Genomic DNA, 26,337 nt, shown 5'->3' on the forward strand with positions numbered 1-26,337 from the left:
TCACCAGTTTTGGGTGGGTTGAAGAAGTAAATTGAGCGAACTAGGAACTTCAAAGCATCATTTGTATACCACTTATCGAACTAGTTCATAACAGGTAAAATAAGGCTAGTCCAGCTTGGGACTGAAAACACCAGTTTTGGATGTGTTGAAGAAGTAAATTGAGCGAACTGGGAACTTTAAAGTATCATTTGCATACAACTTACCGAACTAGTTCATAACAGGTAAAAAAAGACTAGGCCAACTTGGAACTAAAATCACCAGTTTTGGGTGGGTTGAAGAAGTAAATTGAGCGAACTGAGAACTTTAAAGCATCATTTGTATACCACTTACCGAACTAGTTAATAACAGGTAAAATATGACTAGTCCAACTTCGGAATAAAATCACCAGTTTTGGATGGGTTGAAGAAGTAAATTGAGCGAACTAGGAAGCCAAAGCATTCATTTTATACCGCCTACCAAACTAGTTAATAACAGAGCATAAAAAAAGCTAGTCCAATTTGTGGCTAAAATTACTAGTTTTGGATGAGTTGAAGAAGAAAATTGAACGAACTAGAAAGGCAAAGCATCAATTTTGTACCACTTACCGAACTAGTTTATAACAGACTAGTCCTAAAATCACCAGTTTTGGATGAGTTGAAGAACTCAATAAAAATGGATAAATAGACATTTCATAAATATTTGAGCATAAATTAAGACTGCAAGAATTTTTTTCTTATCCCTAAATTTGATTCTCAGCTTAAAATGATTTTTTTTTAAATATTTGTATTTCATTTATTCTATTCATTCTGAAAGTAAATGAAAGCAAGTTCACATAAAAATTATTAAATATTCTTCTTCTTCGTCCTCGCCTTGGTCCGTTAGTTGGAGTTGGCCCTACTCTTACGCAATCTCCAGGCTACTCAGTCCTGGGCTGTTCTTTAGCCAAAATTTAAAGGGTCGGCCACATCCTACTGATGGTTGCGGCTGGATTGCAATTTCTTCGCTCCATGCTGTTCCGGTCTTCTCATAATGTGCCTAAAGGTTGCCTTTATCCTGCTTAACCGACGAGAGTCCGACGAACGGATATATTTTGCTTTTCTTTCGATGAGCCAAGTAAGGCAGGAGTCTTTAAGTGTCGATTAAGAACTATTTAGCAACAAAAAAAATCAAAAGCTAAAATAAATTAGCTCAATAAATAGACAAAAAAATACTTACCTTCGTTATTCATTTATGAGACGATAGTACATTTTCTTGATGATAAAAAGTGGGTAGGTCCGATTTATAAAAAGTACAGGAATGAGAATTAAAATCAAGTCTAAAGGAACAAAATAGTTGTTTTAGTTCATAATTCCATTTACCAGATCCTAAAAATAATAAAATAACCCACATTATTTGGATATTCGAAAGTGATCATTAAGATTACTTTCAATTGGAAAAAATAAGTCAGAAATTGAAACTGTGCGTAATTGTACACTATAAATATTATTTCCAATATTTTTTAATGACTAGGAAGGGAAGGCAGGTTGATGAGCTTTAAATTCCTATTGTAGAAGTGAAAGTCATATGGCACATTTTTTTAGGTTTGTTGTTTTATTAAATCATGTAAATATATATATATATTTTTTTTTTTCGTTCGAAATGGTTACCATTTACTTTTACACAATACTTCAAACGATAAACTCATTCAGCTATTGCAGCACGCACAGTTTCCTTGCTCGAAGATCCATTTAACCCTTGGAATAACAGTTTTTGCGTCTTTCGAAGTTTTAATTTTTTTTTGCTTATTAAAAACTTCTTCAACTGTGAACATTTTCTCATTTGTGAAAAGAATATATTCATGGCCGTTGTCCGCGTGCCACCGAAGAAGCTGCTGGCATTTGTCCAGTCTAATTTTCTTGAAGCGTCTATGACCAGTTGAGCGATGGAAGGCTTTCACATGGGGATCATCTCTAAATAGTCTTACAATACATCTGGTTGATACATTCACTTCCCTGGACATAATTTTTTGCATTCTCAGAAGATTTCTGCGAATTTTTCTCAAACGGCGTTTACGGCCGCACTGGTTCGAAGGACGTGAGGACGACCACTTCTTTTTCTGGCTGTCGCTTCAAACGTTTGCGAAAAATGATTCCCGAAATACTAAGTTTTTTTAGCAGTTCGTAAATCTAACTTGCACTTTTACCTTACTTATGTAATGCAATCACTGCAATCGATTTTCCCTAATTCATTGTCAGCGGCTCCTCCAAGCGAAATTTGCCACGAAACCGAGAATAAATTTTGTGCATACGAACAAAAGCAAAAATAAGGGAACTTTTGTGGTTTTGTTCTCGCCATATTCACTATGAAATTTGTCGCAGAATTTATGTAAGACTAAGTATTTATTTATAAGTATATTTGAATTTAATAAATAATAAACTTAATATAGAAACTACCGCACCAAGGAAAGAATTATGAAAATAAATGAAATTTTTTGCAAACTTCTAGCTCCCATTTTAGTGTTCTAAAATTCAATGGGCTATAAAACTGCGTACCTGAGACGTTCCTAAATATTCTGATTAAAAAGTACAACACTTTTATGAAAATTGGCTTATTTTAATTAAATTTGCTCAAAGTTTGAGACTTGGACTTACACATATGGTTTTTATAAAAGAATTAACTCTATTTGCAGAATAATTATCAAATCTAGGCAACATTTATTTTACTGCGTATTTGGCCGAGCTTTGCTTCTTATTGGTGGTGTGCGTCTTAATTTTATCTATAGTTCACAAGCGGAACAGATGCCAAACTGAGTGGGAAGCTGAAATGATCTATTCATTTTATAAAACTGAACGAAACATGAAGCAAACTGCTAAATATGGAATTACAGCAAGAATTCGCGTTTTAGTCTTCAAAAGTTTAAGTCTTTAGCAAATCTGGAAGTTGTTTAAAAACCAACTGCGAATTTTCTACTGTAATCTCAGTTAAAAAAGCAAGCGAGTTTATATGAATGTGGTAAAAAATAGCCTAAATAACAAGGCACAATTCATAACTCCATTAATCATGATTTCTGTAATGCTGAGCGGCTTAACTTCACTTTTCTACGCCGCATTGTAAATCAACCTTCCTATTCGTTTTCTGTTTATTCGTAGTTTGCCGTTTGATGAGAAATTAAATGCCAAGTAATAACTAAGTAATAGAGTATCACCCATCAGCTTGAGGCGCAAGTTTTCGAATTAGAGTTCAATCAATACAAATAATGACAGCGGCTGTTTGAAATTAGATTTTGAGGCGAATCTATTGAAGAAGGTGGTATCAGTAAAACAGCTGTTTTGCCGTGTGCATGTGGCTGTCAGCCCAGAATGAATCAAGGTGAATTCATTTTTTGTTTTCTACTTTGCCAATACTTTTCTTTGACAACCAAACGTATAAAATATTGTTATTGGACCAGTGCCACCACCTTTAATGAATGCGCTTTGTGTGGAAGAGTAAGTGCAGAAATTTTAAAATTATTTTCTTTTCCGTAAAGCTTTGACAACTGCGCTGGTATTTGAATATATTTTCAATATCAACTGCTTAGATAATTTTACATAATAACCTGGGGAATTATTTTTTATATTGAAATTATAAAAATTACAAATATCCACTTCAGCTGATATCTACGCCCGATGAACCTAGAAAGTTTTGATATAATTTTTTGAATTTAATTCCATTGTGGAGTAAATTAGTAAATAGCAAATAATCTCAATTTGTTTAAAATTACACTACTAAGGACCAACAGATCTATGTGATGGCTTTCAGCCAGCCAGGACAACCTAACCTACTATATATCCGTGCGATAGTAATATCCACTTCCTTTGCAACTGTTCAGCGGAAGCTAAAATCAGAGCAGGTTGCCTAGGTGAATACTTTTTCAATTCTCATACAGAACTGTCTGGCGTGGATATAGGACCAAACCTGTACTTCATAAGAGCCACAATATGGTTCCACGAAGAAAAATAGATGAGGTTTCCGTGTGACACAGTGGTAGCACAACATACATGTAAGGTTTAAGTGAGTTGGTCGTACAGACTGACTACCACCATAACCTAACCTAACCTACACTTGATCGTAAGTGGCGTCCCTCTACAGCTTATCTCATGAGCTTCTTACACAGAACAAGCATAGTTTATGCTTTATAAATATGAGTTTGCGAAATTTTCGTAGCGCTAAACGATTTGATTCATTATGAATGAAGAGCAAGTATTTACATATCATTTCCTGCGTCATTCATGGGTCTATGCCAATTTGCGCTTCACCAGGGCCGCTTTTATCTCGTCGGTTGACGATTTTGACCATCCTTCTCGGGGCTCGTTCTCCACAGAAAAATGTTCAGTGTAGAATCTTTGATGCAAGAGAGATGGAGTGTTCGTTTTATATGAAGCTTGAAATTCATTGAAAATTTTCACAGGTTTGAGTTGACTTCGAAAGACGTCAAAGCCGAAAAGCCGAAAGTATTGAGCAACGAATTACCAGCTGTTCTGGTGGCGGAATTTCTACTGGCATTGCATCACTTATTTTATGTTCTTTTGCCCCTATATAATCCGATTTTTCTCAAATTTTTTGGTTTGTTCGGTGCGCTAAACAATTTGTTTCTTTATGCATAAAGAGGAACTATTTATAAGAAATAAATAAAAGTTCTTATATAATCCATAAGAGCCAAGACTTTCGATGGCAGCTAACCACCTGTGATTAAATAGAATTATTGGAACACTGTGAAAATTTCAAATACATTTTTTTTTTCTTCTCAAAGCATACACAAGGGCTTCTTGTTCTTTATTTGCATGTACGTTTTCGAACGTAAGTGATCGTAAAATGCAAGTTTGACCACAATTCTATTACAATTTACAATTTAAAGTTTCAAAAAAATACCTGTCTGTCTCTTACCACATTTCACAATTCTCTGATGTTTCTTATGCCTGTGCAGTGTCTAATATTATAATATTTTTTCTTTTGTTTTTTCCAATACTTCGTCTTCCTTCTATTTGACCTTCCAAGATCAGTTCCAACATTTCATTCTAGCGATTTCGTAAAATATGCCCTTAGCTTACTTAGACTTCCTTCGCTTGAACGCCGTGAGAAGCTGCCTACTCCGGTTTATTTGGCGCAGAACTTCAGTGTAGGAAACTTGTTCAGTCCCTGAGATTTTTAACATTCGCTTATACGAGTAAATCCACATTTCAATGGATTCTATTCTGTTCATGTCAGCCCCTCTAAGGGTCCATATCCCGATGGCATACAAAAGTACTGAGTAGCAGTTGATGAAACAAATATTTAACTGCATGTTAATTTCGTCGCTCATGGACTAAACTGAAACAAATTTCTAAATATTTCTATTTCGAACATTTCCTAGGCCTCTCTAGTAGGACATTTTTTCCAAAGTAAAAGTTTTCAAGACGTTCTGACACATAATTTAAAGAAGGCGTGACTGATTGACTTGAAATGTTAATTTCATAAACTACTTAAAATTAGGGTTGGAAGCGATAGGTAGACAATTTTTTTTAAATTTTTTTTGAGAATTTTTTTTTTTTAATATTTTTTTTATTTCTTGGTTTATGTTTTTTTATATAAGAAAATTTTTTTTTAGTATTTTTTGCAAGTCGTTCAGACTCATAATTCAAAAAAAGCGGTACAGGTTGACTTGAAATGTTAATTGTATAAACTGCATAGAAATGGGATTGGGTAGATAGGTAGACCATTTTTTTTAACTTTTTTTTTATAAATTTTGTTTTCAAGCTTTTTTTTAGGTAGACAATTTTTTTACCTTTTTTTGAGATTTTTTTGATATTTTCTGAATTTTTTTTGTATTTTTTTTTGTATTTTTTTTAGTATTTTTTTTAAATCGTTCAGAATCATAATTCAAACAAAGCGGTACAAATTGGCTTGAAATGTTAATTGTATAAACTGCATAGATATGGGATTGGGTAGATAGGTAGACAATTTGTTTAAACTTTTTTTTTAAATTTTTTTTTAAGTTTTTTAAAATTTGTTTTAATATAATATATTTTTCTTGTTATGATTTGTGTTTTTTTTTTTTTGAAGATTTTTTTTTTTTTTTGATTTTTTATTTTTATATTTATTTTTTTAAGTATTTTTTTTTTTTACGAATTTTGACGCTGTCTCTCTAGTATGATGCCTTAGCAGATTATTTCCAAAGCTAAATTATTCAAGTCGTTCAGATTCGTAACTCAAACAAAACATGCCCGATTGACGTCAAATTTTGAATATATGAACTATGCATAGAAATAGGGTTGGGAGCAATAGGAAGAGAATAAAAAAAATTAAATTTTTTTAAGCAATTTTAATTTTATATTTAATTTTTTTTTTGATATATTATAGTTTTTTAAATTTTTTTTTGAATTCTTTATACATTTTTTTTTAATCTTTTTTTTATTTTTACATTTTTTTTTTGTTAATACTTATTTTTTTTTAATTTTTTAATTTTTTCTTTATTTCTTTATACATTTTTTTAATGGTTTCGTTTTTTGTCTTTTTTTATATTTTTCTTATTTTGTTTTTTAAGTGATTTTTTTTTTTAATTTTTTTTTTTTGTATTTACTTCTTTTTTATTAACGATTTTCAGACGCTTTTTCTCTTTTTTTAATTTTGATACTTTAAAACCCCATCTTTGATACCCAGATATGCCTTTGAATTCACCGTACTTGTTCAGCTATTCACATTTCTAATAAGCAAGGAAGTTGAAATTGGATTTATTGGAGGTTTGCACTTCGTCCTACGGTCTTTTTGGAAGGAAGTTGGTCACGCGTCTTTCAAAAAGGCCATGCGACGCTCACTTGCATTTATATTATATAAAAAAAATTAATTTAAGCCTATTGTGGTATGTACTAAAAAGAACATTTTCAAAGTTTTGATTTATTCACTGGATCACTAAAGGAAAATTCCAAAATAAGCTCAATTTTTAGGGACCAAAGTGGCATAACCTTTTAATATTTAAGCACAACTCGCAATATAATAAAAAATATTAATACCTAAATGATTTTAAGTTTTATTACATATATATACGAGGAGACTAACAGAAAGTCGGTAAACTGAATTGAAAAAGATAATATTTTTTTATTTTATTTTATTTTTATTTTTTATATTCGCCGCATAATCACCATTACTTTCAATATACTTTTTTATGCTGCAAATCCACTGCTGAAAACAGTCATCAAAATCGCGTTTTTGCAGCTTCTTAAGCTCAGCATTATACACATTTTTTATCTTTTTATTGCTACCAAAGACTTCTTCACTCAAATATTTTTTGATTTTTGGAAATAATCAGAATTTGCATGGCATCAGATCCGGAGAGTATGGCGATAGACGTATTTCTTCAATGCCTAAAACCGCAATGAAGTTACTTATCATTTCAGCAGGGTGAGCTGGGTGCTCGGAGTAGTGCAAGTCGTGACATAAGGAGTAGTTGGAGTGTTGTAAGGAGTAGCGACGGAGTTTCTTGGTTTTTCAATGTTTAAGTAAATTTTTGAAGACTTTTGGTAAGCAGTTTTCAGAATATGATTTGGAGAAGATTTTAACGGAATAGCAGTAACTAATTTTGTTCTAGTGAAGTAAACCGAGGTAATCACTGGTGTTGCTGACATTTGCTGCCTAACTTTCACAGATGGATTTGCTTCTTTCAGGCCCCATACAATGGACTTTTATTTAGTTTACGAGTCATACTAAAACAACCAAACTTCGTCACCTATTGCGATCGTATTAAAATTGCTAGACTCTCTGTTTTCGAATTCTCCTAAAAAATATTGAGCAGAATTTGCCACAGCTACTTTTTGGATCTCATTCAGAATTCATGGTACCCATCATTCATAGCATTCAAATCCAATTCACTACATATAATTTCCTGCGTCATTCGTGGGTTTTTACCAGGGCCGCTTTTATTTCGTCGGTTGCCGATATTGGCCATCCTTCTTACGGCTCGTCCTCCACAGAAAAATATTCAGTGTAGAATCTTTGATGAAAGAGAGATGGAGGGTCCGTTTCATATGCAGCTCGAAGCTCATTAAAAGTTTTCACAGGCTTGAGTTGACGTCAAAAGCCGTGAAAGCCGAAACGACGAAAGTATTGAGCAACGAATTTTCTGCTGCGCCGGTGGCGGAATTTCTACTGACATTGCATCACTTATTTTATGTTCTTTTGCCTCTATACAAACCTATTTTTCTGAAATTTTTTGTGTTTTAAAATGTTAAAAAAAAAAAATAAAAATAAAAAATAGCTAGTCGATGGTACAAACTTTTGTTAGCCCCTCGTATGTATTTTTTTTTCTCTTTTCATTTTTTATCCTTCCCACACAGTTTTGCTAGAAATAATAGTAACACAGTTTTCACCGTTCAAATTTACTCCAACTCAATTGGAATTCTTGAGTTTTTCGCATTTGAGTTATTTCCGTAAATGCAAATAACAGTAAAACTCATTCATTTTGTCTTGACAAGAATTGAGCCACTCAAATTTGTGAAAATGAATTCTTCACTTTACTCAAATCGAGCCTAATTTACGAGAGACTTACGTCATACGTATATATAGAGTTTGCGCCTAAAAGCACACTCAATTCGTATTGAGGTAGTTCAGTTGTTGGTAGCACGTGCGCGCACTTAAAAGCACTCATTCACACTCACACACGCACAGTTTCAGGCGAATTACGAATGGTAGCGTCAACTTTCTGAGAGTGCGCCGAAGCTGAGCGTGAAGCTGCCAACATTGCAGCGACAGCGAACGTTGACGTTGGCATCGTTGGTCGACGTTGACTTAGATGTCCAATTCGAGCGCTGCTAGTGATAGTCACTTTTCAACAGCTATCTCACTTACGCGCATCGTCAATGTTCACAAGTGCCGAGGCGATACGATTGTGACAAAAGCACCAGCACACGCGGTGTGCCGTGTAAAATGCCCAGCCGACCATGTGCCGATGCGCACCAACCGAGCCAAAGACCCCACCTACCGCCACCAAATCGTTTACAAGCATACACTCTCTTGTTCGCTCTATTTCTCGCTCTTGCGCTGCAATTGCGCATACTCTCACGTAATTTAGCACCGCTAATACGTCGCTCGCTCACTTACACTTGTGCTCGTACACATTTGGCTGCGACTGTGATTGTTTGAATTTTCGTCACCCACTACCGAGCAGATTCTGAACTGCGCAGTTACAGCGTACGACCTCCTCTTCCCCACGCTCCCTTGCACTACCCTTTTTACCGCCTGCGTTTGCCCCTGACGGCCGCCTGTCATCATCACATCGTTATCACTCGTATTATCAGCGCACGAACGGCAATGCTGTGAACGAGACTTGCTTCCGTGAGACACGACGAAAAACCTACTGTTGGCGGCAACAGCAGCGTCTGCGTCAACAGCAGTAGCACACGACTCCACCGCAGCACTGCGTTGCTTTGCGCTGTGCTTTGCCACAGACTCCGGATACAGGGACATAACTTCGGCAGGGTTGCGAAATAAGCGTGAGAAGTCAAAAGGCACCCAAAGCGTTAGCACACACAGCTCGCATTGAACAGTTGAAGTTTGAAGTTTAACGCAATCAGTACAAAACACTCCAGCAGTCCAAAAGTATACAACACTTGTAGTGTGAAAAGGCTTCGCAGAGTGATACAGCGCCTAAAAGGGTACTACATTAACAGTTGTATCTACATTTAAGTCAGCGTACTAAAAACCAAACATAAGTTGCCTGCCAGAAAACGACAACCACTCCACTTCACACCAGCTACCAACCGTGCCAAGAGTTCTTTTTTTTTTCTTTTTTTCTTCATTAAATTTAAACGTTCAGTCGGTCGCTCGGTCAGCAAGTCGTTAAGGCACCAGAGTAGCAGTGTCGTTGAAACGGTTGCCTATCGGCTCGGCAATGTAGCAAATCGGTCGGTTGTTCGCTTCCTGTTACGCTCATTTGGCTCATACTTCGTTGCTTATGCTCACCGCTGCGACCTACTCCGACCTTCGGTCGCTGTGGCTTCGGTCACTGATCAACAGCAGCATACCAGCGTTACTTCGTAGATGCGACTTCAAAAACCAGTCACAGCAGTCGTTGGGCATTCTTCTGGGTCGGCAGTTGACAGCCAGTGCCATGGCCGTCATCAGTTCAGTGCACAAAGTGCGTCAGTCCAAGTTGTACCTGGTGGCAGCAGTTGCCAACACCAACCCCAACACTTACACTGGTAGCTGTGAAAGCTACAGCAACAGCAACAGTAACAGCAACAGTAATAACCAAACTAATACAACAATAATACGAAATAGTGACACACTGCTTGGCAAAGCGCACATCGGAGTGGTCAAAAACAACGAAGGTGAAAAATACGAAGATTTCGGCTGAAGGCTGTGAGGCGTGACAGTCGCAGTGCAAACGACGACAACGACAAAACTCAGTGGCCTTATTGACAGACAGTCAGACGGGTGGACGGCACGGCACGGCATAGCATAGCATAGCATTGCATTGCAGTTAAGCAATAGTGCATAATTTGATTGTGTGCGCCTAAAAGTAGGCCTACAAAGCGAAACGCAAAGCGGCACAACGTAACGCATACAAGACGTACAAAACGGGCCCAGCGACGAGATAGTATTTAGTGAAAGCGCCAAGGAATCATGAATTTCATTGGTATGATAGAAAATCCTTCAAAATGGTGTTACAGCGTTTCAAGTTGTCAGTGTTGAAAAGAAAAAAAGAAAATTTTCGGCGAAAAAAAAAAAATATTTTCTTCTTACTAAAATTCGGTGGCGATTTTGTGAATGAATTTTTTCATTTCACACTTTTGTGGCAAGCCAAAAAGTTTCAAGTAAATTTAGTTAAACCGGGGATGTTTTGGAATAGTAATGGAATTTATACCAAACTTTAAATAAAAACGAGATTTCAATGAAATTAAATTTTTTTATGGAATTTGAAAATTTTTAAAACTAGTAAGAACTAGTAGCGAATTTCACAAAAGAAATTTGCTTGCCTAAAAAGTTTTCTAGCTCAATATAATTTGAAAATAACCAACTTCGAAGTCTCCTCAACTAGTTTTCTTACGCTGCCACAGAAAATTTGAAAAAGTGCTTAGCCGTTTAATACTTTTTAGTACAAAAAATGTATCCTCTGGCCTCCAAACGGTACTCTACCATATAACTTTTGCACTTTTCCGCCGCTATGGCACTATTTTTCGTTGCAATTGATTTTTCGCTTTAAACCGAAATTAATTTTCTACACTGTCAACAACTTTCTTCGGTTACTTGGCCACTTTCTGCTATTAAAAACTACTCTACTTAAAATTTCACTGCTTCTTCTACAACAACTTTGCTGCTCCTATTACTTTACTTCCTACCAAACAACCACGCCTACAACAACGTTAAACGCCAACAATGCAAAATGTAAGTGCTAAGCTTAAGTGATTTTCTTACACTCAAAAACTAAGTATAATTTGAAAAAAATAGTGCCTGAAAGTAGGCCGCCAGAAACACGTATAAACTCTGCCATATGTTACGTGCTGTAGAAAATTATCGGATTTTTTCTTCTTGCGCTACAAAACAAAGTTACTATTCGTGTGTGATAAAAGTGGAATTTATAGCTGCGCTCTTTTAACTAAATAGTAATTTTCAACAAATTTGTTTAATATTCCTCATAGGCGCTTTCGCATACTTTTAGGCGCCGTAAATGCGAAAGCGAGTTTTGAATATTTGTTAGCAGCTGATTAAAGTCGTTTTAAACTGAGTTAAATAATAAAAAAGCACAAATATGTTTTACATTGCAGCAAGAAACAAGCACTTACGGTGCGGCCTGCTCACACACAAACACACACACGCGCGGAGGCATACACAAGTAAATAAGCATTGCCGCAACCATGTGACCGTTTGCACTCATTTCATTTTATTGATTTTTTCTTGGCACAAATTTGCGCCTGACAGCCATCACAGTGTGCCGTCCATGTAAGGGTGTGTGTGTGTGTGAGTGCGTGTTTTGTGCTTTGTGTGCAGTTTTGCTTGTCGTGTCGTTATGTATTTGAATGTAAAGCAAGACGTGGCAACTTAACTCTCAGCAGCAGTAAGACAAAAGCGCCACAGCAAAGGTTCAAGGTTTGTGTGGCAAAAGTTTAGTTCCCCAAAGTCTTGGCGCCAGCCGGGCTAACTTTTATTCTGCACGTCTATTGTTGCGCTGTGCAACTCATTTTTTATTCCTTCTTTTTTCTTATTACTTCTTTCTGGTTTTGTCTTCTACGCTCAATTCTAATTTTTCTACTTTCAAACAATAAATGAAAAAATGCATAACTGAGCAAGAAAACAAAAGCATGGCAAAAGTTTAAGCAAACAGCCATAAGGTATTACAGAAATTACAGAAAAGTACGAATGCAAAGTATGCAAAAGAATGGGGAAAAAATAAAGCCGTGCATGTGGAAAAAATTCACATTTTTTTCGTTCGCAGCATAAATAGTTTGAGGCAGCATAGTTTGAGGCGCACAAGCTGGCGTACTACATATAAAAAATATTTGTTCGTACTTACTTTCTTGCTAATCGCAAATGCAAAGTGTTGAGCATAATTTCTATTATCCATCCGCACTCAGGCAAAAATGCGCGCATTCACTCGAAATGCTTTAGTGTTTGAATATGCAGCCAACTAAGTATTCATATCGAAATATTTGTATGCACGTTTGTGTGCATGTTTGTATGCAGGCAGCCCATAAAATTTGGCCAAATGCCAAAAAATTTGCTCTTACAAAATTTCAGGCAGCTGCGGCCACAATGACCGTCGTCAATGTCGTGTGCAGAGTTAGAGCAAACAATTTTTTTTCTTCCTTTTTGTGTTTTATGTTTATAGCCTTGTGCTACTTAAATAATTTATGCAGGCAGAAAAACTTTCGCAGATTTACTTAGGTATGAATGCAACTTTTGTTGTGCTCACAGCGGCAAAGCAAGTGCAGGGACAGCAAGTGCATCGATATTTTAGGTTGGAAAAGGAAATCCTCTATTTTCTCGGTAGATAGCTGTAGTGATCGATATCTCGTAAAGTATCGATCAGACAATTTAAAGTTAATGCGCGTTGCCAAGTTGATATTTCACACTAAAAATTCCTTTTTATTTATTTTTTGTTTATTTCATTCAATTGCGCGCTGCAGGCTGTTAACAATGGAAGTCAACTAAGAGAGTTTTTACAGGTTTTGCTTGTTAAAGGCGAAAATGAAAGCCAGTCCACTGAAATTGTGAATGGCGTTTATGGCACAGACACTACAACACCTAATTACGTGCAAATTGGTTTCGCTGATTCCGTTTAGGCATTTTTGCTGTTAAAGAAAATGTCGATAACGTTAAAAGTTTCAATAGAATTACAGAAAAAATCTAAGTAGACCGCCATTTTAGTAGTTAAAGCAACGCCCAGGCGTCAAAAAAGAACCATAAGAAGAGAAAATCTTCGGCGAAAAAAAAATTTTCTGCTTACTAAAATTCGGTGGCGATTTTGTGAATGAATTTTTTCCTATCACACTTTTGTGGAAAGCCAGAAATGTTCAAGTAAATTTAGTTAAACCGGGTACGTGTTGGAATAGTAATGGAATTCCTAACAAATTTCAAATAAAAACGAGATTACAATGAATTTAAAATTTTTAATAAAATTTTTATAGAATTTAAAAATTTTTAAAACTAGTAGCGAATTTCACCAAAGAAATTTGGTTGTCTAAAAAATTATGCAGGTTAATAAATTTAGAAAAAAACGCAACTTCGAAAGCTCCTGCTCTCTTACGCTTCCACATAATACTTTTTAGTACAAAAGATTTATTCATCTCGCCTCTAAAAGGTACTCTAGGAGCTGTAAAACGACCACAAGACCATTTTAAGCCATTTACATGAAATATAAAATATAAATAATTGAGTTCCTTTACCCCAAGCTAATATTTAATGTAATCTTGTTTAATAAGTATTTGCTAGCTTGTCAGCTAGTAGTTTTTTTATAAAAAAAATTCAATAAAATCCCATAAATAATAAAAGAGTTCATTTCAAAAAACAAGGCAAAAAGTAAGGTGAATTTGGTTGGAATGAAAAATCTTTATTTATTCTTGTAAATAGAAGCATGACCAGGCAGTCCGCATGACTTTCTTTTCCTGGGATTACTGTAATGAAGCCATTTTTCATCACTCGTCACGATACGATGAAGAAACCCCTTCCGTTTTTGCCGCTGCAGCAGTTGTTCACAGGCGAAAAAACGACGTTCAATATCCCTTTGTTTTAACTCATAAGGAACCAAAGTCCCCTGTTTCTGTTTCCAAATCATTCCCAAAGCATTCAATCGCTTGGAAACGGATTGGCGGGTAACTTCTAATACTGTAGCAAGCTCTTCTTGCCTTTGACACGGATCCTTCCTTCTTTTCCTTTTTCTTTCCTTTTTCCTTTTTGGGCTTCCTTCACGCGGACGGTCGTCAGCATTAAAATCATCGTCTTTAAAGCAACGGAACCAATCTCGGCACGTTGTTTCACTTAAAGCAGCATCTCCATAAACTTTTTCGATGCGCTTCAGCCGCCGTTTTTCGTTTTTTTCGAATGAAAGTGGAAAATCAACACTTCCCACAAATGACGATTATTCGGCACAAAATCAGACATTTTCACAAAACCAAAAGTATATGACACCAAAACAAAATCACTAATGTGTCGAAGCAGTTTGTTTACCATATATCTAAGCTTGGTTTAGGTATGACGTTTAGGTTATGTTAGAATCGACTAGCACACACTGCTGGCGGCATCTATTGACAAACAGCGGGAACTTAGTTGCGCACCTAATATATGTAATATTTCACTCTTTCAAAATTCGAGTACCACCGAATCAGCCGATGCCTTTAAGAAAAATTTTTTTAGGTATTACTTTTAATATTAATGAGTCAAATCGAGCAGAGATATAATTTTTAGAAATACTCTACCACAGGACTATAGTTAAAGTAAAATTTTCAGCTTAAAATCAGCAAATGATCAGCTCAAAAAAATTACGGCAGTGTTATGAAGCTCAGTTCATGCGCTCCGGACCATCAACTCGCATTCGAACACCAACCAGATAAACAGCCACTCCCTACATCAATTGCAATTTTTTTTTCTTTCTATTTCAAATATACAGACACGCTCGTTCCACAGTTTTGGTGCACTTTATTTATCAAATTACAAGTTGCCTACACAAAATTCCCAACAAAAATCAAATCTGCTTCGCCCATTTGTGGTAGCCGCTGCCAAAATTCATCAATTATCGCCGTAAAATTACACAGTTCACATTATTAAAAGTAATTCGTGTAATTACAAATATTTCCACAAATAGTAATTATAAATAGAATCAAAATAAATAAAATTAATCGACAGTTTGGCAGCCGCAAATTATGCAATAAAATGTAGAACTGCGCGCACCAGCAAAGCCAACCGAATCTGCCCAAAAATAATTGCATTTTTCGGCGACATCAATTACGCAATGCGTGTGTATGGGTGTGTGCGTGTATGTGTGTGAGTGTCACACAGAAATGCATATAATAAATATGCGCATTATATTTGCACTGATTGCAAAATGTAAACAGGTTTTTCAAATTTTCTATAAATCAGTGGTAAAAATTGGACATTAAATTGAGGAATGCGCTGGAATGTGGAACTGTACGAAATGGCAATCAAATTTATATTATATTCACGTACATATTTTTAATAAATAACTGTTTCACTTTTTTTTCTTGCTTTGCAAATATCAAAGTAATATTCGGCTGCGAATTATTTGACATTGGCTGATTTTGTATGAAAAGGGATGTGGCAGATTCTTTAAATAGATAAAAATTCCGGGAAATATTTAAATATGAAGGGTGGTTAAGTTTCGAGGGCCAGTATTGATTTTGAATAAAATACAATTTTTTTAGAAAATTATTGTCATTTCTCTTTGTTATGCTAATACTGGTATAGTTCAATTACAAATGCAACAAAATATCGGCCAATTGGCCGCGGCGGCCTCTGCGACACAACTCCATCCAATAGTCCAAACTTTCGATGACGCTGAGGCTTAATTGAGGTACTATGCCGTTAATGTGCCGAATTATCTCATCCTTTAGCTCTTGAATTGTTGCTGGCTTATCGACGTATACCTTTTCTTTCAAATAGCCTCAAAGAAAGAAGTCCTACGGTGTCAAATCACATGATCTTGGCGGCCAATTGACATCGTCGCGACGTGAGATTATTCGGCCATCAAATTTTTCGCGCAAAAGAGCCATTGTTTGGTTAGCTGTGTGACAAGTGGCACCGTCCTGTTGAAACCACATATCCTCCACATCCATATCTTCCAATTCGGGCCATAAAAAGTTCGTTATCATCTCACGATAGCGAACACTATTCACAGTAACTGCCTGACCGGCCTCATTTTGGAAAAAATATGGCCCAATGATGCCGCTGGCCCACAAACCGCACCAAACAGTCACTCTCTATGGGTGCGTTGGTTTTTCGGCAATCACTCTTAGATTATCATTCGCCCAAAGGTGGCGACTCTGCTTATTGACGAATCCACTGAGGTGAAAATGTGCCTCATCACTGAAGATGATTTTCTTCGAAAATTGGTCATTCACTGTTGCCATTTCCTGCTACCATTCTGACCATTGACGACGCTTGAAATGGTCAAGAGTCTTTAGTTCTTGAGTCAGTTGCACCTTGCATAATGTTCATCAAGGACGAGCGTGAGAGGTGCAATTGTTGGGCACGACGACGAGTTGAGATGGGCGGCTCTTCACTCACACTATCGCGAACAGCAGCAGTATTTTCTGCAGTACGAGCTGTATGAGCATGCGCTGGTGTTCTCACACCTTTTACAGACCCGGTTTGCTCAAACTTTTGCACAATTTTTCCGATTGTACGCACATTTGGACGATTAAATTGGCCGAAAAAATCTCAAAGTGCGCGTTATGCATTTTGAGTTGAACGTCCGTTTTCATAATAAGCCTGAATAACTTTAGCGCGTTGCTCGATTGTGTATCTTTCCACGGTTCAAATTTAATTAGTCTGAAATTGAAAAATGTCAAATGAAATGCGGAAAAAACATAAGGTTAAGGTGTGGTTTACATTCAACATGGGCCCTTGAAATTTAACCACCCTTTATATAAAAATAAATTTATTTGAGGAACGAAATTGTAAGTAGGGAGAGAGGAATGAATGGCATATCTGCACATTTAAATCATAGGAGATACATTTTTTTATACAAAAAGTACAAAAAGCCGAAGTTATGTCGCACTTTGCTCTGCAAGCTGAAACATTTTCCGTATGCCAACTATTGCAAAAAATGTCGCAATAAATATTCAAATGGCACACAATGAGAGGCGCCTCATAGCACACCCAGTTTAACGAGAAAGCTAATAAATTTGTATATGCCAAATTTAACGAAGTCTAATCAAAGAAAATGCATAACTTGAGTCAGCAAAAAATCAGTTTAAAGAAATCTCTTGGCACTGCTATGAAAAATTCAAAAAAGCCACGAAAGTGTAATTCAGTGTTGCACGGGCGCACTGTGGCAACCATTCCTGAAAATCGAACACCAGACATAAGCTGCAGATATGCAATTACTTTTAGCTCTTCACAAGTATGCATGTGTGAGTTTGTGTGTGTGTGTGTCCCTCTGTATCATTGTCGAATAAACAACAGAAATTTCATGCATCAATTTGCAGCAGTCAGCTCCCAATGATTTTCACCAGCCAGTGCTTGCACAAGCAGATGCACGTCATTGCGACTGCATAGTTCGCACTACAATGCATTTGCCACTTGCAACATATCAGCAACTAGCAACTTGCCATCACTTGGCACAAGACGTGAGCGATGCAATCAGCACTGCCACCAGAGTTTTCGTGATGATGCAGTGCGAAGAATACGCAGTGGTGCCCCATGCAAACTCAAGAGCACACACTGAATTACATATATGCATGCGTATGTATGTATGTGTGTTAGAAATGTGAATTTTTTAAACTTTTGTGATCCCGAAGTTTTCGGGATCCCAATTTAAAGTTGTTTTTTTTTCTATAAAAAAAAGGTAGTTTTCTATATTCATTTAAAAATCCCGAAATTATTTAACAGCAATCCCGATATTTTCGGGATCGCGATTTAATGTTGCTTGTTTGCTATAAAAAACTAGTTCTTTGTCTACTTTCACAATTCCCAATAATCCCGAAATTATTTGCCAGCAATCCCAATCCCTAATTTTTACACTACACATACACAAGTACCTACTCCCGAGCATGCATGTGTAGCTACACAAGCATTTGGGTGCCTCTTTCCGTCCATGGCCTTCACCAAAAATTTGCCAACCCATATCCCCCACACCACTATTCAGCGCAAAATTGCAGGCTTAGCGACATGGAAATCCTAGCAACAACAACCAACAACTTCTACCATCAGTAGTTGCATACAAAATGTGACAACAATTGAATATCGCATTGCTGGTTGGTGGCTGTATTGGTTAGCAGATTCGGTTGTCAGTGAATTCGTTTTCGACTTACGCTCCGCCACCATAGAGTGGCGTATTTTTCCTCGTTATTTCCCACGCAGTGACATTGAAAGACTGAGCACGCTTGCTTATTTCAGTACAATTTACAATTTGATATTTTTTGTTTGTTGTTGTACTGCTATAGCGAGATATGCATGCGCGTAAAAAATAGCTGCAGCTACGAAATTTGCACAAATCTCGGAAAACCAGCTAATTTGTGTCAGCTCAATGAGCACAAATTGTCAGTTGTTTGTTCCAATAAATAAATTGTGATTTTTACAATATTTGCCTAGAATCTTGTTTTGCTGTCATGGAATTTTTGCATTTTCTATGAAATTCGCTTATTTTTGGTGCTTAATTAGCGCGATGAATGCACGATGAGAATATGAAATTTCCATGATTTCGAAGGGTAATAAGAGAAGTGCACGCCGCAATTTGTTGTGCAATTTTCTTAATTGGACGCAGGTCTATAAATATACGAAAATTTAGACAAATTATGACTAATGCGCATAGTTGAGAGTAGAATATAAATAGAATAGATTATTTGTAAATTAATTTACACTTAGAGACTTTTTCTCAGCTTATCCATGGAGCTGCAGGCAATAAATTCTACCTCACGTTAAAGCGCACCCGAACTCTTCATTTTCTCGGCAATCTATTAAGCGAAAATTTATTGATTTCGAAACTATGCAGGTCTCGAGTGATTTATTTGAAAATTACAATTTGAAATTAAACACTTTGAATCTATAGAAGTTACAAAATTTTAAAAGGGATGTCAACTGGCTTTGAAATATTTGAGCAGGACAGTTTAGTAAGCGCTTCAAACAACAATAATGCGTTTGGCGCCACAATGAAGTGGCCTGTAAAGTAAGAGGTTAGTTGAAAAATTAATTTAATATTAAAATTAATATTAAAAAAATTGCTTATAAAAATTAAAAAAAACAGAGGAAAATAATTTAAAAGTATTAGACAAAAAAAATGTAATTAAATAAAATAAACTTAAATAAAATAAAATAAAAAAAATGTATAGAACTAAATTTCTTTTGCCCCCACTCAAAAGGTGAAGTTTTTTGAAATAGCATTAATTAATATTAAAAAAATATTAAAAAAAAACAATTCTTTTAATAAGATAAAATAAAATAAAATTGAAAAAAAAAAAAATATAGACAATAGGTTAGATTAGGTTAGGTTAGCCTGGTTGGCAATAAGCCACGCATAGACCTTTTGGTCCCTAGCGATACCAGATGGAGACCGACCTCTATGAATACCGAAAGTAGACATCATGTGAGGTGTCAGCGCTTTTGGCGAGGGAGATCCGCTTTTGAGACGTCCTCCAGACCCTCAAGCAACGGTGCTCCCAGGCATTTTAAACCCGTTTTTAATAATGCTGTACAAACGCATAGAAGGTGTTCTAAAGTTTCCTCAACATCGTCTGTGCATTTCCTGCATTTGTCCGTGTTGGCAGTCCCTATCTTGTACGCATGTGCAGCCAATAGATTATGACCTGTTAGCATACCTACGATAGGTCTGCAGTCCTTTCGCGAGAGCGTAAGCACGAATTGAGTCAGGTTTTTGTCATTAGTTCTAGAGATGACTTTTGCTGTTTTGCATGTGATCAGATTAGTCCAACTAGCTTCCACTCACTTTTTCATGTATTCGCTCATTTCGTTGTATACTCTATTTAGCGGTTTTGGTATGTCGTTCTCTTATTCAAATGGTAGTCTAACAGCACTTTTTGCTATCTCATCCACTATTTCGTTCCCCCTAATGCTTTTGTGACCAGGTACCCAAGAGTTGTGCAGCCTACTGTTTGCGGCTAGCCTTTCTATGGCCTCCCTGCTCCGTCGAACATTTTTGGACTTAATACAATATGAGTTTATTGCTTTTGTTGCTGCTTGACTGTCCACGTATATATTAATTGTTGAGTTCTTTCTTGTTCGAGTGTAGGCAAGTTCCGCGGCCCTCCCCACAGCAAAAACTTCCGCTTGGAAAATACTGCTCTGGTCTGGCAGCTTGATAGGCTGCTTTATCCCTAGTTTTGAGCAGTAAATACCCGCTCCCACTCCGTCTAAAGTTTTAGAGCCGTCTGTATAGATGTGTAAAGTCCTATAGCCAGGCTTCATGCCCTTGTGCCATCCCTCCTCTTCAAATGTGGTACGAAACCTTCTCTCCCAAGTAAAGTACGGAGTCATGTAGTCTGTGCATCCTGGGCTCCAATTTCTTATTGAGCTGTGTCCGAAGGTTCTACAGGTGAATACCCCCTGATAGAAGATACACAATAAGATAAAATAAAAATAAAAAAAATTGTAAAAATAAAAAAATGTTTGCAAACATAAAAAATTTTGTAACAAAAAAAAACTTTTTTTATTAAAAATTATTTATAATAATTTGAATTAGATATAAATTCCAGATGTTACTCTCGTCACCACTCACAAGGTATATTGTGGTTCAAAAGTTAATTGAAAAAGCAGTTCCTACTTTCTAATTAAAAAAAAAACTATAATATATAAATAAAAAAAGTTAATTTAAAAAAATTAAAAATAATAAAAGAAAAAAACTTAAGAAGCGAAATTCAATAAAAAAGATTGTAATAAAAGTAAAAATAAGTTAAATTAATTGATTGATAAATCCAAAATTAAAAAAAAAAATTAAAAAAATAATAAAACAAAATAGTTTAAAAAATATATTAAAAAAATTTTATAAAAGTAAAAATTAGTCAAATTTATTTGTATTTCATAGCAACTTCAGATATTTCCCTTGCCACAGCTCATAAGGTAAAGAGCATTTCAAAAGTTAGTTAACAATGCAGTTCTTAATACTAAAAAAATACATAAATAAAAAAGTAAATAAAAACATAAAATAGAAAAATAATAAGTAAAAAAATAAAAATAAATTCAAAAATAAAAAAAAAATTTTTTAAAATAAAAAATAATTTGAATTTCATAAAAGTTCCAAATGCTTTCCTCATCTGTACTCGCACGATAAAGAGTCTTTCGAAAATAACTTGAAAAGGGCGGTTTTTAATATTAAAAAAATTTCCTTAAATAAAAACATACATTAAAAAAAATTAAAAGAAAAAACCAAAAAAAAAAAAATTAAAGATAAAAATACAAAAACAAAATAAGAAGCAAAAAAGTGTTATAAAAATAAAAATTAATTAAAGTAATTCGAATTTCATAGAAATTCCAAATGTTTCTCTTGCCAGCAGTCATAAGGTAAAGGGCCTTTCAAAATTTAGTTAACAAAGCGGTTCGTAATATTAAAAAAAAATACATAAGTAAAACAAATTAAAAAAACTAGAAGAAACAGTAAAAATAAAAACAAAATAATAAAAGGAATAAAATAAATAAAATAAATTAAAATAAAATAAAATAAAATAAAATAAAATAAAATAAAATAAAATAAAATAAAATAAAATAAAATAAAATAAAATAAAATAAAATAAAATAAAATAAAATAAAATAAAATAAAATAAAATAAAATAAAATAAAATAAAATAAAATAAAATAAAATAAAATAAAATAAAATAAAATAAAATTAAATTAAATTAAATTAAATTAAATAAAATAAATACGCGGCACTTCGTTTTCATTAGTTTGTTTAGTTTGAATTCTGCATCAATCTGGTCAGTTGATAGACAGTAAAGTCCTTGACTCGATTGATGCAGTTCTCAATACAATCCTACCAGTAAGATAACAAGATCATCTACCTCATCCTCAGTTCTAAGGTGTAAGGTTATTTTACCTTTATATAACACATCCGGGAACAAAGGAAACGCACGTTTAAACTGCTCGGTTGCTTTATTTCAACTAACTGTACATATTAAAACTAAGAATAACGGCTGAACCAAAATGTTCATGGCCAACTATGATTCTTACAAATCATGGCCTGCTATGATTCTTACAATCATTGTTTGCTGTGATTCTTATAATCATGGGTTGCTATGATTCTTACAATTCTCCCTCTCAACCCAGTTATTTTATAAATTACATTTTTCAAAATTTTCCGTATTTTAATATTTTCATTACGACAAAACTGTAATAATAATATTGCTACTTTTGAGTACATTTTAATTACATTGTAAGCTTTAGCAATTTACATCCATTTTTATGTTTCAATTTCTTTAAAAATTTAGTCATTATATCTGCTGCATTTGCATCAGAATTTACAAAATGTACCTCGATTTCGCCCCTTTCAAACAACTCACGGACGTAATGAAATCTTAAATCTATGTGTTTACTGCGCTTGTGCACCATCGGGTTCTTCAGCAAAAATTGTGCACTTTGATTATCGCAATGCATGTTCGTAGGTTCATTTACGTATCCGTCATACCCCATTTCACGCAACAACCCTCGAAGAAAAACAACATCTTTTGCGCCTTGACATAGAGCTATATATTCTGCCTCCATTGTACTGAGGGCAACGATAGACTGCTTTTTTGACTCCCAAGAAACCAGACCATCAGACATGAATACTACGTAACCGCTGTATGACTTGCGATCAGATACGTCACCAGCCCAGTCGGAATCTGTGTAGCACACCAAATTTTCGCCTGTAGATGAATAAGTTATTTTCGCTGCTGAGCTCTGCTTCAAATATCGTAACACGTGCTTCGCGGCTTTAAAATGTTCTTCATGTGGATGATTATTATATTGTGATAATTTAGATACAACATGGGCGATATCTGGCCTAGATATTACCGCCAGGTACATCAACCCTCCGATTAAACTTTGGTACCGCATCGCGTCAATATCGTTACACTGCTTCTCACACTTCTTGAGCACCGTGCCATCAACCCAAGGTGTAGTTGCCGACTTGCATGAGTCCATTCCCCATGTTTTAAGAAGCTGATTCACATAATGTTCTTGATGAATTGATATTGTGCCAGTAGATGCATCTCTCTCTATTTCCATACCCAAATAAAACGATACCGGCCCTTTATCTACAGCTTCAACAAACTCATTTAGCTGCTTTAAAATAATTTTCGTCTGCCCTGCATTTGAGCAAGCTAAAAGCATATCATCCACGTACAAACCAATAAGACACATGGAACTATACTCCCTCTTAAAATATACACAACTATCCGCTTGACATCTTTTGAAGCCCATAGTCGTGAGGATTTCGGAGATCTTTTTGTTCCACTCGCGGCCTGCCTGTTTAAGACCGTAGATGGGTTTAATTAATTTGCAAACCTTATTGGGGTATCTTGAACTTTCAAACGCTAATGGTTGTACCATGAAGACGTCTTCGTTTAAATCACCATTTAAATAAGCTGATACTACATCGACATGATTAACCACCAGTTGGTACTTCGCTGCTAAAGCCAACAACAATCGAATGGTCGAATGTCGTACAACAGGTGCGTAAGTCTCGGTGTAATCAATGTTGCGCCTTTGGGAGCACCCCTGAGCTACCAATCTCGCTTTGTACTTTTCGATACGACCACATGGTTTTCGCTTCTTGGTGAACACCCACCTACAACCAATGACGTTTTTATGTTTTGGTCGGTCCACCAACACCCACGTATTATTTTTAGTAAGCGAATCGAACTCTATTTGCATAGCTTCCTCCCAATATTCACGTTCTGGCGAAGACAAAGCTTCTTCTACAGTTTCAGGACTCTCAGCAATGTAATTTAAAACCTCTACCTCATTATACCGTCTTTTTGGTCTACCAACAGTACCTGTTCGTAATAATTTTGGTCTTCCTCGACCTCTTTTTCGCGTAACTACCGGGTCGTTTTCTTCATCTAAAGAATATCCCTCATCATCATCATCGCCATTGTCTTCGAGTTGCTCTTCAACAACACTTTCATTCTGAATTTCACCGCACTTGCCATCATCCGATGGAGATGACTCTTTTATTTCATGGTAGAAAGGTACTTCTTCACTAACGTCTTCTTGTATTAAAATTGGTTCAAAAGACGATTCAAAAAATATACAATCACGAGCTATAACAATACTTCGCTTGTTTTGATTATAAAGTCTATAGCCTTTAGCACTTCCGGCATAGCCAACAAATTTTAGTTTAGTGCCTCTTGTATCGAATTTGCCACCCTTATATGGCCCTTTCTTTAAAGCCACCACGTCACAGCCAAAAATTTTAAAATGTGACACCGAAGGTTTCCTTTTATACCACACTTGATAAGGAGTTAAGTTTTTCAACACTTTAGTTATTGTTCTATTTCTCAAGTACACCGATGTATTAATGGCTTCTCCCCACAAATATTGAGGCAATGTCGAACTTTCGAGTAAACAACGCGCCATTTCCACTAATGTTCTGTTCGCTCTCTCAGCCACGCCATTTTGTTGAGGCGAATAGCTAACTGAAGTTTGGTGAACAATACCCCTTTCACTAAAATACCGCTTAAACATCATATTGGCAAACTCTTTACCATTATCACTTCTCACAGTTTTTATTTTTCGGCCTATCTGTGTCTCCGCAGTCACAGCAAAATGTTTAAATGCATCAAAAGCATCAGATTTATTTTTCAAAAAATACACTGTCATATAACGGGAGAAATCATCAATAAATGTAATGAAATATGACGCTCCCCCCAACGATTTAACCCGCATGGGACCACAAAGATCTGTATGAATCAAGTCCAGCACGTTTTCCGATAATACCCTACCATATGCACTGTAAGGCAAGCTACGAATTTTGCAAACAGCACAAGTTACACACTGATAGTTATGAACGCCACTTATATTCAAACCTCGTACCAGATTTTTGTTTGACAGAATTCGCAAATCGTTTATATTTACATGTCCGAATCTTTTATGCCACTTTTCTAACATTTTGTTTTCAATTAAGGCATTTAACTTTTCAACCGGTTTTCTAATTGTCATTTTAACAACAAATACACCACCGACTAACTTTGCTTTTAACATGCTTTCTCCTTCTTTTGTTTCCATTAATGCGTTATTTTCCGAAAATTTTATTGAATGACCGTATTCTATGGCTTTGCCAATTGAGAAAAAATTTGATTTTAGTTCAGGAACATACCACACATTATGTAAAATTATGTTCATAAATTCCGTTTTTAAGCTCACCGTACCTATACCTTTCGCATAAATTGTTTTTCCCGTTGCAAGCACTATTTCTTGCCTTCTGGGCTCAATTGAGTTGAAAAAACTTTGTTTCATACACATGTGCGAACTAGCACCACTGTCTAAAATCCACGTGTCACTATCATTTTTTCGCTCTTCAAACAAACAACATGCCTTTTCATTTCTTTTTTCTTTAGGCATTGACACTTTACACTGGGCACGTATATGTCCCTTTTTGCCACATTTAAAACACACAATTTTTTGTCGACTTTTGGACTTGGCCAAAAATACCTTTTCATTAGGAGTTGAACACTTTTCATTTTGGCGTATTTCGCTTTCCAAAATTTTTGACACCAACGCATCGAATTTCGGCAAGGTATCCCGGCTTTCAATAGCCACTACAAAACTTTCCATCTCATCAGGGAGACTACAGAGAAGCAAAATTGAGATGAAATCGTCTGGCACCACAATTCCTATTTCTCTAAGATCCTCAACAATTGAACGAAACTCATTTACACGCGCTGCGAACTTGTCTTGCATGGAAATTTTGAAGTGTATTAACTTTTTAAATAGAGCAACCTTACGCGCGGCACTATCTGTGCAATAAATTGAATTTAGGACCCGCCACGCTTCCTTTGAAGTTGCACAACTTTTTACGTGTATTAATTCGCTAGATTTTACGCACAATGTAATTGTTGCCAATGCTTTCTGGTCACTTTTTACCCAGAGAGCCCTTGCAATCTCTTCGTCCGGCTTTTCGCCAACCACATATTCCCACAAATCTAATGTTACTAACAGGCTTTTTACCTGTACCGACCACGTCGCGTAATTGTCCTGGGAAAGTTTTTC

At 35.6% G+C, this 26,337-nt stretch overlaps 1 protein-coding gene across 1 annotated transcript in view; it reads left to right on the forward strand.

Moving 5' to 3' along the window:
- Positions 1–10,249: 10,249 nt before the first annotated feature.
- Positions 10,250–26,337, forward strand: part of LOC129240240 (complexin) — a 118,925-nt gene continuing 102,837 nt past the window's right edge. The window contains exon 1 of the mRNA XM_054875923.1: positions 10,250–10,603. Coding sequence (XP_054731898.1) covers positions 10,591–10,603 — 13 coding nt within the window. The 5' untranslated portion in view covers positions 10,250–10,590. The remainder of the gene's footprint in view (positions 10,604–26,337) is intronic.

This window comes from Anastrepha obliqua, chromosome 1 (genome assembly GCF_027943255.1).
Source record: "Anastrepha obliqua isolate idAnaObli1 chromosome 1, idAnaObli1_1.0, whole genome shotgun sequence".
Taxonomy (NCBI): domain Eukaryota; kingdom Metazoa; phylum Arthropoda; class Insecta; order Diptera; family Tephritidae; genus Anastrepha; species Anastrepha obliqua.